Genomic DNA, 12,850 nt, shown 5'->3' with positions numbered 1-12,850 from the left:
GCCGCTTCTAGGATGAAAGGGAAACAGAAATAGTTGAGGCACCAAACTGGTTCTTCCCGAGGACAGTAAACTTGACGGGTTGTAGTGTGGTGCCCCCTTGCCAAACCTTTACGTATTTGATGGCATGGAGCCAGCTGCTAGACCCTGTGACGCCGTGACCAAGTATGAAACATCCCTCTTTCCACCTTAATCACCGAAACTGACTTGCTGGGGGTTGTGGCAGTTTGGTGGCTTTCTTGGTTTGGGCTAGGACAGTCACGATGACAGCGGGGAGACCTTTGATGGCTTTTCTTCAGGGAAGGCTCTCTCAGCTCAGTTGGGAGACCCCAGTGCGCTCTGCAGAGGTACATTAACCAGCCTGCTTGTGCCACAATGTCTGCAGGGCTGGAGAGAGTGATGGAAGAGTCTTTCTAATGGCCAGGGATGCACTCAGTCTCCTGGCAGATTCAGATCCTTGTAACTTCATTTATTATGGACCTTAAACCTGGGTAATTACCACTCTCCCAGCCTCTTGCCCCTGAAATTTAGTTGTCCTTTTGGACGAGACGTGGGAGAAGCAAAAGTGTGGGGGAAATAGAGCTTAGAGTTACAAAATCAGGGCTCTCCCCACCTGCTTGGTGTAGAGGGAGCTGAGCACGTGACAGGTGACACTGGGAGCTCGGGAGTGGCGAAGGGGAGCTGTCACACAGCATCCTGGAATGTGTGGGTCAGAGGATGTGTTATGCCCCCTCCCTGTCATTTTGGCATTTTTCCTTTCTTGGGTTGGAAAGAAGAGTCCAGTAGTGAAGGTCATTTCATTGAAGTCATGGGTAGTGGGGATCTGGTACCATGTTTTAGGGGGAAGGTCTCTGCTGGGCTTCTCAGAGTGTTCTATTCACGTACAGCTTCGTCTTCTCATTTTTAACAGGAAATACAGTGGGGTAGTGCATTGGTGGCTATTGCTTGATGCTGTTTCGTGTACGGGAAGTATTTCATAGTTTTAAAAAAAAAAATTACATAATTCTAAAAAAAAAAAAAAAGCTACAAAGGATCCTGAGTTAATGAGGTTCTAAGCCAAGGCCGCTTTTATGTTTTCAGCACATTGGAAACCACATTTGACACCAACGTCACCACGGAGATAAGTGGGCGCAGTATCCTCAGCCTGACAGGCAGACCCACTCCTCTGTCCTGGAGACTCGGCCAGTCCAGCCCCCGGCTCCAAGCGGGAGATGCCCCCTCCATGGGCAACGGGTACCCGCCTCGAGCCAACGCCAGCCGGTTCATCAACACCGAGTCGGGCCGCTACGTGTACTCTGCCCCTCTGAGGAGGCAGCTGGCCTCCAGGGGAAGCAGCGTCTGCCACGTGGACGTCTCAGACAAGGCAGGAGACGAGATGGACCTGGAAGGCATCAGCATGGACGCCCCCGGCTACATGAGTGACGGGGACGTTCTGAGCAAGAACATCCGGACTGATGACATCACAAGCGGGTGAGTCCCTGGGGCTTCTCTCTCTCCACAGAGCGGGAGAAGGCTTGGCAGCTGGTTTCTCTCTGGTGGGGCTTTGTGTAAGTTCTCTGAGATCAGACTGTCTACTGCACTCTGCTGTCCCTGTCAAAGGTGGTGTGGTGTGAGGGGGAACTTTCTGGGCTGACAGTCACCAGACCTGAGCCCCCAGTCCAGACTTAGCCAGTAACTTGCTAGGGGAGGTCTAGCAAGGTTCCACCAGCGGCCGGAGTGACACTTGGCAACAGACTGATCGTGTTGGTCCTTTAAACCAAGACTCGCGCCTCAGATGGAATCCAGACTCCTTAGTTCGGCCGTCGCCTTCTTAGAGGTCCTCCTTCTCCATCCGTCTTGCTTCCTCTGCTTCCTGGCTTCCTTCTCTTCCTCATTCTCATCAAGCTTCTTCCTGCCTCATGGGCTGTGGGCTCTCCACCTGGATTCGGTTCCTGTGATCCTCGGCCAGCTCTTTGGAGGAACCCTCCTCGACTACTCAGCTTGAAGTAGTTATGTGGCCTGCCCCGTGCCCTGATCATCTCCATCGCCGTCTTATGCTCCCCCAAAAGCTTGTCCCTATTGGAAATTATCCTGACGACATGTTTATATTTTCTTGTCCCCCTGCCCCCTCCTGCTTGCCACAATAAAGCACCATGAAGGAGGGACATCATCTGGCCTATTCGCCGCCTTATCCCCCATACGTGGTACATACAGAAACTTATATCATAAATATGGCTGACTTCATGAATGTGTGGATTGAGAGATGAAGGAAAAAACCCAGCCACCCTGTTTCTCCATTTGTTCACATGGGAACTTAAAGTGAGCAGTGGGATGATGTCTAAGTTGCCCTGTGGCCACGTATGGCACGAGGCAAGGCTTCCTGATATTAACTTCACTCCCAGATCTCTGTGAAAACTGAAGGCGCCTCTGTTTATTTCACTTGCCTGAGACTTCTTCATTTGAGAACTTGTGCACAAACTCTCCAAGATCTTTTCCTCCTCTCCCGAAATTAGCAGTCAGAATTGCAGCTAATAGAAATCAGGCGTGGGGCACCTGGATGGCTCGGTCGGTTAAGCATCCGAATTTGGCTCAGGTCATGATGTTGCACCCCGTGGGTTCGAGTCCTGCCTCGGGCTCTGTGCTGACAGCTCGGAGCCTGGAGCCTGCTTCGAATTCTGTGTCTCCCTCTCTTTCTCTCTGCCCCTCCCCTGTTCTCACCCTGTCTCTCTCTCTCTGTCTCTTGCTCGCTTTCTCATTAAAACAAACAAACAAAAAAAAAGTCATAATAATCATCCTGCTCATTTCCATGAACAGAGTGATCAAGACCCCCATGGGTGAGTCAGTATTTAAATAATTTTAATGATAGCTGATGTTCCCACTACGTGCCGAGCACTGTGCTTCATATACATTATCTTGTTCTGTGTCACGGCAAGTAGGTGATATCATAATCCCCATTTTTATGAATGAGTAGGAAGGTTAAAGAACTTGCCTAAGGTCTCAAAGTGATGAGGAGACAGAGCCCAGGGTTCGTGGCTTCAGAACCTGAGCCGTTATTAAACCATCTTGTCCAACATTTTATCACTACACTAAAATAGCACAACTACTGGAGTTTATTTCAAAATTAATTTACTTTTGCTCAGTTTTACTTGTCTTAGTAGAAATGTTCTTTCATTTCATGAAAACCTCAGCTATAGACATGCTTTGGCTTTCTGCCCGTCCCTTTTAGAACCATCTTGGTGAGCAAAATCTTGGAAGACAGGAGCCACCAAACCCTTACAGTGGGACAAATTTCTGCTTTCCAGAATGGCTGGGAACACTAATGGACTAGTAAAATCTGGTTAACCGAGAGCATAATCATATGTTGCTAGTTTTCCATAAGCACGAAAAACAATCACATATACCTATTACTAAAATTGCCTGTAATTTAACCTTTTTATTATTATTTAGAAGACTTTTGGTGTCCAGTGTGGCCTCAAGATTATCATTACCAATTCCCACTGGAATATGCTACGAAAATATTTTTTAGTGATTCTGAGATTTTTTGTGCATGTGTCCTCTAATAGTTAATTTTATTGTCAAGCTAGTCTTTTAATCCTCAGTAGACGGTCAGTGTCTGACTTTGAGGTAGTGTTTACAGTTTCCACAAGGTGGCGTCATTGGAACACTCTCCACTGAACCTGAGTGCTGTCCCAGTGAGATGGTCCTAGATTTTTAGCTCTTCAACCATAACCTTTATCCCTGCTAAGTAGCACAAATGTTTACATTTCAGTTCCTGCTTCGGGAAAGCTTACATTTTTAGCAAGTGAGATATGCTCAGAGCAAGTGCAGATAAAAGTGCGGAAATGTAAGCAAACCACCCAATTATTGACACTGGAGAACTCTGGTCTGGTTTCCTTCCCCATTTCTTTTAATGCAGAACTTTACCTTCAAAATGATGAGAGGGAAGCCCAGATGGCATCTAATGCTCCGGAACACGAGTTAAGTAAGACTCCGCTCTATGGAAACGCGTGTTGAGTTTTCTGTTTTGAGGCCAAGTTACCTGTTTGCCTTCGTATGCTGAGTTCAAGGCAGGTTTAAGGTTCTTTGTACTCTTTTCTTTTTCCCCTTATACACATAACTATGTGTAGGTGTTGAAGGACTGAGCTATTCTTCCGTGCTTTGGAATCTGCTAAATAAGTCCTTGCTGAAGCAGTGGATGTAGTGGAAAGAAAACAGACTGAGTCGTGAGCCTGAGCTGGAACCCTGCTCGGCCCCCTTGCAAGCTCTGTGACGTTAGTACAACATTTAACGCCCCTAAGCCTTGCAGCACTACAATTAATATGGTCTTTACCCCTCTACAATTAGATAGTTCTCTTTGAGGTTGTATCTGGTTAATGGCAAATATCTGATGAAGACACGGGGTGTCAGACAGGATCTAGATGTCTTATCAACCTCAAACATCCAGACACTTGAAAACAGTGAGATGATTAAAGTGTTCATCCAGATGTTTGTTTGGCTTAGTGGGAGCGGCCTTGATGTGTGAGTAATGTATAAATCCGTGTGGAGGCTCTTAAAGTTTTTGTAAAAGTTTACACCAAGTTTATTTAGAATGCCTGATGTGGAACTAAGCTTGGTTTCTGAAAACCCATGACCTTGGGGTTTAAAATGACACGCTGTACCCCCCAGCTTGGTCTAGCAGCTGTTTTTTGCTGTCTCTAGTTCATTGTCTCCACTGGATATGTATGCACATGCACCTGTGTGTATCATTCAATTCTCCCTAAGGTGGGGCTGAAATTACTCTGTTTCCATTGAGTTTCGCTAAGAACCTAATAGCAAATGCCTTTTGTCTTTATGAGTGTGTATTTATTAAACTCTTCTATCGCACTTAGTACGCACCAGGCGTGACACACTTTATGGTTGTCACCTGACCTCACCACTTCCTTTTATTAGATTGATAAATTGGGCTTTGGCTGTACTTCATGGAAGAGAAATTAAAATAACAGACGAAGATGTTTCTTACTAAGTTTTGATCTGTGAAGTCAATCCATTTACTGATCTTCTAAAAATCCAAAGTGCCATATGGTATAGAATAAAATTAAAGGGACCGGCTTAGAGTCCATATGTTTGGAAAGATGATTTTTTTTTTTTTTCCCTTTCAGAGGAGGCACTCAGTTATATCATGTTCCTTTTGCAAGAACCTTTGATGACTTCCCATTTCTTGTAGGAACAGATCTCAACTGAATGTAGGAAGCTCTTTATGGTCTTTTCGTCAGCCGCCCTCCCTTCCTTAGCCCCGGCCACAGCCCACCTCACATGCCCCACGGTCCCCACTGCTCTGGGTTACCTGCTATTCATTACCAAAGACTATGTGTCCTGTATGTGTAAAGCTTGGTGCCTCACGACATGGCTATTTCCCCATGGCGTTCCTTTCCCTCAGGCCCATCTGACTGATTCTACAAAATAAACATCCTCCACCAAAGCTGGAGCTCCTGGAAGGCAGGCAGTGCTCAGTATTTTTCTAAACTCAGAGACTACAAGTGGGTATTTAATGAATATCTGTGCATGACCTGTTCTCCATGCGTACCCTCCCAGGACCTTGAGCTTCTATAACTTGCCACCATCAGCTATAAAACCCAATGATGCTATCTACAGACCTGGGAGAAAATCAACCTCAGCTGCTTTGTCTTTTTGGTGCGATGCATAGCTCCATCTAGTGGCCAGTATGGGATGTGATGCTGTGGTTTTGATTGCTTTTAATTCTGCCTTCTGTTGCTTTGGGACTCAGGGCTCAGGAAGTGGTAAGTCTAGTAGCTGGTTTGTCTTTCACATGTGGCCTGACCAGGAGTGTGGTGTGGGAGGGAAAGCAGGGTTGGGAGCAAGCTGGTCTTCCGGGCTGGCTCTGTGATAGCTGCAGTCTTCCCCGTTAGGTGTCAGGGATTTCTCCATCAGCAGATAGTACATGTGTGCCGGTCCCTGCTGGGGGACTCTGATCTTCGGAAGTAGAGCAACCCATGTCCCCTGAATTTCCTATAGCTCCGTAAATATGTCGGGGCATGTCTTAGCTGAGGCGGCTCTAGCAAAATACCTTGGACTGGGGGCCTTAAATAGCAGACACTTACTTCTACAGTTCTGGAGGCTGAAATCCAACATCAGAGTGCCAGCGTGGTCAGGTTCTGGTGAGTGCCCCCTTCCTGGTTTGCTGTGTCCTCACATGGCAGAGAGAAGTGTTTTGATGTGTCTCTCTTTTCTTAGGAGGGCACTAATCCCATCATGGGGGCCCCACCCTCTTCATGACCTCGTTGAACCCAGTTACCTCCCACAGCTAATTCAACATGTGAACAACATACAAACATACGAATTGGTGGGGGTGACGGAGACAAGCATTTAATCTATAACACAGGGTGTTTGATGCTTCTGTGTATCATTTGCATGTGCACCACCTGTGCCTAGATTGCTTTTTCCATCATTGCTGCCAGGTCACCTCCTCGCAGAAGCCTTCTGTGATTCTTTCCGAGTGGAGGTGGGGACTCTGGGCACCCGTGGTATTTGACTTGCCCATAATAGTAGCACTACATCAGAATTATTATAAAAATGCGTATGGGGGTGCCTGGGTGCCTCAGTCAGTTGAGTGTCCGACTTGGGCTCAAGTTACGATCTCACAGTTCGTGAGTTTGAGCCCTGCATTGGCCTCTCTGCTGTGAGCACAGAGCCCTCTTCGGATCCTCCCTCCCTCTCTCTCTCTCTCTCTCTCTGCCCTTCTCGTACTCTCTCTCAAAAATAAGCAAACATTTAAAAAAAATAAATATGTGTGTGTATAAAATCAAGCAAGGGACCCCCACAAAATAATTTTTAGACTATTTCAGTGTGTTAATTCTGAAGAAGGTACAAAGCCCACACCTGTTGCAGCCTCTTAAAGGTTAAAGTCACATCTGTCTTGGACGTTCCCGTGTCTTCATTGGTTGGCGCAGTTCCTGTTGCATAGTTAATAGCCAATAAATATTTGTTGAATGAATGCTGCTACTGACCGTGAGCGAAGCAAGACCAATCACACGGCCCTGAATGAATGCGTAGCTAAGTTAGAAGCCCCTTGAGTTTAATTCAGGCCCAGCTGCGTTGTCTGCCCTCTGCTTGGCCCTGTCTTCTGTCGGATTATTCCAGACCTTTGACCACCCCTATCACAGTAAGCTGGACATGGACAGTACAGGAAAAGGGAGACAGCCCAGAACATTAGGGCCGTGTGCCCTGGGGGTAGCGGAGATGGGGTGCCGCTGTTCTCTCCCTTCCTGCATTGACCATCGTGGTCAGATGTGTGAGATATTTCTCACCAAGTCAGCATAGATCACAGCAGACAACACCGAGAGTCGAAAAGAGGGCACCAATGGCATGAAAGGCTCTTTCTTATCTGGTGAATGTTTCTCATGGTCTTTCCAGGCCAGACCCACAGTGACCTTGACCGGCTGTTGTTCCTGGCAGATTGGTAAGAGAGGAAGCCAACATAAATGATTTTAGGTGAGACTGTCCTGAAAGGCCCTGGGTCATGGCAGGGCACGGCAGACACCCCTGGCATTTGGGAAGGATGGGTTCTTGTTTCTCCAGGTTGGTCCCTCTGCAATGACCTTGCTTTGTTTGGGCTCTTAGGAAGCTTGGGAAGACCAAGTCGCCAATCAGCCACTGGGCAGGTCCCGGTGGAGTTAGAAAGGTTTCGTTGTCATGGAAAGGTAAAGACTCAGCCCTGTAGGCAGACTGATGTGTAAGGCCTTGGGTAAGTCACTTGTCCCTAATGCACTGCACCCTCTTCACGTGCACGTGTGCACGCACACACAATACACACACACACACACGTAAAAAATATAATGTACAGGTGTCTGGGTGGCTGAGTCAGCTGAGCATCCGACTTGGGCTCACGTCGTGATCTCACAGTTGGTGAGTTCCAGCCCCACGTCGGGCTCTATGCTGACAGTGCAGAGCCTGCCTCGGATCCTCTGTCCCCCTTGCTCTCTGCCCCTCCCTCACTCACTTTCTGTCTCTCAAAAACGACATTAAAAAAATGAAGTAAAAACTGAAAAAAATAAAAAGTACAGTGGAGCTCCAGCATGAAGCCACAGGCCCGGAGTAGCTCCACAGGCCAGTGATGGGGCTGGGCCGGGCCCCAGTGCACAGCCTGTCCGTTCCTCTCTGCTTCCCTCAGTGTTTCCTCACTGACAGGTCTTAATGGTGTATGAATTCACAGAAACCATAAATGCTTTTCCCTGTCTAATATTTTCCTCAGTGTTAAGTATCCCAGGCAAGTACAGTGACCCCTGTTTTCCTAAAAAGCTCGCTTTAGAGCAAGCAAGCACAGGGTGTCGTGCGGGGGGGCACGATTCATTTCCCCAAGCGTTGCAGAACCAGGGACCGCTTTCCCCGTGTGGTTGTGGTGTCGTGGGACGTGGGTGGTTTGGCTGATCGATGACTCTGGCTACCAGTGTCCATGGTCCCTGATGCCCGCAGAGGTATGGGTTGCACACTTCTTCAACCCGCAGTCGACCCCCTTGATTTACTGAGTGTGGGAAATCTATCAGCCCTTATCGGCAGCTGGGTAGGCAGTTTTATCAGAGAAGAAAGAACAATCGAGCTGACAACGGGCTGAAAGTAGAGAAATTCCCCAGCATTCCCGAGCTGACTCCAGCCACCGTGGGTGACGATAGATTGAGTGGGCAGAGACCAGGATTAAAGAAAGATTTACTGGGAACAGCTCCATGAAATGACGTGTGGTCCGCTTTCGGCATGGGCAGGCTAGACTGCCGCTCATAACTAATAGCAAATGTTGGCCTAGTAATTTATGGGGAAGAGAGAAAAAAGGGGGTGTCTTGTCTTCTCAGGAAACCAGGCCCTGACTTCTTGAGAATTTCCTAGCTTGCTTTGGGATTTGAATCCCTTCCTACCTCCCTCTTTCCCCCAGCATCCTGCAGGAAAGGGGAGGGAAAGGGAACAAAAGTGGGTGCTTTGAGGGGCGCCTGGGTGGCGCAGTCGGTTAAGCGTCCGACTTCAGCCAGGTCACGATCTCGCGGTCCGTGAGTTCGAGCCCCGCGTCGAGCTCTAGGCTGATGGCTCAGAGCCTGGACCCTGTTTCTGATTCTGTGTCTCCCTCTCTCTCTGCCCCTCCCCCGTTCATGCTCTGTCTCTCTCTGTCCCAAAAAAATAAATAAACGTTAAAAAAAAAAAAAATTTAAAAAAAAAAAAAAGTGGGTGCTTTGAGAAGAGAAAGCCATACCTCAGGCTGCCTTGAATGGACCTTAAAGGGGCCTGACTGCCTGCTCTCCACCCTTACCAGTACGGGTTCCAGAGCTTCCCAAAGCATGGGCTTTCATGGATTTGGAATCTGGAAAGCCTCTTTGGCCTGCCTTCTGGGGAGGCTCCAGGTAAAAGGCAGTAAAATTCCATATATTTTTTTTTCAAATGTTTTATTTTTTTGGGCGGGGGGGAGTGTGTGAGCCGGGGAGGGGCAGAGAGAGAGGGGGACAGAGGATTCAAAGCGGGCTCCATGCTGACAGGAAAGAGCCCGATGCAGGGCTCGAACTCACGAGCCACAAGATCACGACCTGAGCCAAAATCAAGAGTCGGATGCTTAACCAACTGAGCCCCATTGGCGCCCCAGTAAAATTCCATTGAGACATGTTTATTGAGTTAGAGACTATGATAAAGGCACTGAGGTCAAGAGAAATGAACAAGACCAGTCCTCTACATCCTGCTGTCACGGAGAGAAGCTTATGCCACAGGCAAGCGCATAAGTCAATATGGATGGTGTGCCCGGGAGACCAGTGGAGACGCAGTGAGTTCTGTAGGCACCACTGATGGGGAACACAGAGTGGACTGCAAGCTAGGGGCAGCAGGCAGAGTGTGGACTGTGGAGTCCCTCCGGGATTCCGGAGCTGGCTCCCCCACCCTTAGATGTGTGTCCTTGAGCAAGTTTCTCCATCCCTTCCCACGGCATTCTCGTGTGGCTTCCCTGAGGTGGCACACGGGCACAGCACCCAGAGGATGCTCACTGCCATAGCATCCAGCAACTGCAACACCTTCAGGGCCTATGAGCTGGGCCTTGAAGGATAAACAAGCAGCCACACCAAGGTCAAGAGCAAGGGCACGAAGACATACGGGCATGGGCATGTTTTTATGGTGGGTTGGAGACTGAAGACTGGAGGGGGATGGGCACAGAAGCTGTGAGAGCCAGACAGCAGTGATCAGGCTCTGGGAAGGCCAAGGCTGTGGGAACAGATGCGCACAAGGGTCAGAGAGACGTCACAGTGAACACAGCCTGACTTGGGGGCCGGATGGACGAAGGGCATGAAGGCTCCAGGACGGCTCCCGGGTTTTGGCCTGTGCCGTAAGTGGCTGGGAAATAGTTGGCAGTTGTCCTCAGCACCCTCCGTCGTTTTCCAGATTTCCCTCTTGCGTGTGGGCACCCCCCCAGGGCCCACAGGTTGCGTCAGCCTCCAAGGAATCTCCAGACCAGGGCTGGCTGAATGTTTAAGCAGAGTACGCGGCAGCCTACAGAATGTCCCTCTGGGGGCTTGAGGGAAACTCCAGTCCCACAACTTCCAGTCCTTGCCCTGAAATAGCTCCAGGCCCAGTGGCAAAGAGTGCCCTGTTGGTCAGCATTTAATTCTAACACAGGGCAGGTGGTGATCAATGTTAGCATTGAGAAGCAAAATGTGTGGGCTCCAAGCTGGGTCTGAGAATAGAGTAGGCCCTGGGAGGGGGTTGGGGGGGCGATCTTTTATACTTTGTCTTTATGGGAAACCAGCTTTTCTCATCTGCAAATGAGAAAAACCATGCCTAGAGTTGCTGTGGATTGGATGAGATCACGCATGCAGAGTGCCGGTATGGTGCCTGGGCATCGTGGATCCTTCCAGAGCATACCTTTTTTTAAAAAAATTTTTTTAATGTTTATTTAATTTTAAGAGAGAGAGAGAGCATGAGCGGGGGGAGGGGCAGAGAGGGAGGGAGACACAGACTCCGCGGCAGGCGCCAGGCTCCGCGCTGTCAGCACAGAGCCCGACGCGGGGCTTGAACTCAGCCATGAGATGCGATGACCTGAGCCGAAGTTGGACACTTAAGCAGCCGAGCCCCCCAGGCGCCCCCGGATCATCCTCTTAATCGTGATGGCGTTGCCCAGGCTCAGTGGGATGTGATGTCTGTACATTACCTAGTTCAGTGCCTGGTGAGGGGTGAAGGTGCTCACTGTGTTTCCTTCTCTTCCACCCTTACACGTCCTCAGACCCCAGTGAGACATCTCGTGAGGCATGGGGTTTGAGGTGAGGCCATAACTGATACTCACGTGGGAAGTGTGAATACCCCTTCCCATCATCTGGACTGTCCGCTGTCCTGTTGGAACAGACTCCCTGCCCCTCACGGGGCTCTTTGTTGGTAAGCGGCGCCCACAAAACACATGGCAGCCTTTGGGCATCAGATTGGCCCCAGGTGTTCAGCCAGGGGAGCTTCCATCTTGGGTCCATTCATCAGCGCTACAGGGAGACTGTATTCAAGTTGACAGACGTTTTTTAAACTTGTTTTAAGTTTATGTACTTATTTAGAGGGAGAGTGCAGGTGCACAGGCAGGGGAGGGTCAGGGAGAGAGAGGAAGAGAATCCCACGCAGGGTCCACGCTGTCAGTGCAGAGTCCGACACAGGGCTCCATCACATGAACCACGAGATTGTGACCCAAACTGAGGTCAAGAGTCAAATACTTAATAGACTGAGCTACCCAGGTGCCCCGTCAAGGTGACAAATACTTAACAAGTATCTCCTCCTTCCCGGGCTGCGCTCTGGGGTATGCCTGACCGAATTTATTCTCGGGGCTGGACCATTTGGTACTCTTAATTCTGGGAACTCACTTTTGATCATTGCAGGTCCTTCTCAGGGCAAACCTGGGACCCATGAGCTCACATGAACCAAGAGGTACTTACACATACAGGAAAAACACATTCCAACCCTGTAGCTCTCGTGAGATGACAGGGAACAGGGGCTAACGTCGCACCCCTTCTGAGGGCTGAGTATCTTACACAGCCCCCAAACTCGGGCCTTATATGGTATTTCTATTTTCTCATTAAGGCACACGAAGACCCAAGAGGATAATGTTTTCAACCAATAGAAGAGATGATAAAGATGGTCTAATATTTTAGTGTTTTTTCCCTTTGTGGGCTGGAATTTCAGTGTGACTGTGGCGCCTTTGCTGCTTTGCTATAGTCAGATACTCAATCGTGTATCCTTCACAGCCCCCTTCCTTGCCGAAGTGCTCCTGATGTCTGCAGGCTCCTAATGTACCTCAAACGGAGAGAACTGAGGTGTCACTGATAGACCCCAAGGCCCCCTAGTGTGGCTGTTAAGTTTTGGTGTAGCTCTCGTCTAGAAAACCCAGTCCAGATTTATTTTTATCTTAAGCATGTAGATCACTGAAAATACCCTTCTCCATGAGTTCTCAAGGGTCAGCAGCTACAGAATGGCTCAATAGATTTATGATGGTGAGGTTGGAGAATACTAAGTTCGAGTTGAGGTGAATATGAAAAGAAACATTTGGATGAGGTTAGGAGTATTTTGGCCCTGAGACAGTCAGTCCACGTTGAAAGACTCAAGAAAGAAAGAGAGAAGGAGAGGGGGAGAGGGAGGGAGGGTGGGAGGGAGGAGGGAAGAAAAATAGGCTGTATGAGCCTTTACTCAGATCAAGATAAGAAACTGTAGTTTTCATGGGAACTCATGACCCTCTCATTCGGCTGCTCTGGAGGCATGGTATAATGGCAGAAACTTCGGACTCTGCCCTCAGAGGACCTGACTTCATATTCGCTTGCCAGCTGTGTGACCTCAGGGAGGTTGCTTCCTTTTCTGAGCCTCTTCCCATCTGTTAGATGGTAGCCTACTT

The 12,850-nt window shown here is 48.9% G+C and overlaps 1 protein-coding gene across 2 annotated transcripts in view; it reads left to right on the top strand.

The window, feature by feature from the left end:
* Positions 1 to 12,850, top strand: part of NAV2 (neuron navigator 2) — a 397,887-nt gene that overhangs the window by 239,131 nt on the left and 145,906 nt on the right. For both annotated transcript variants that reach the window (XM_086677817.1, XM_086677818.1), the window contains one exon: positions 1,078 to 1,467. In XM_086677817.1, the coding sequence (XP_086533943.1) occupies positions 1,078 to 1,467 (390 nt within the window). The remainder of the gene's footprint in view (positions 1 to 1,077; positions 1,468 to 12,850) is intronic.

Source organism: Puma concolor, chromosome D1 (genome assembly GCF_028749965.1).
Source record: "Puma concolor isolate L17-30 chromosome D1, mPumCon1.1.hap2, whole genome shotgun sequence".
NCBI lineage: Eukaryota > Metazoa > Chordata > Mammalia > Carnivora > Felidae > Puma > Puma concolor.
This window is presented reverse-complemented; position numbering and strand designations above follow the sequence as displayed.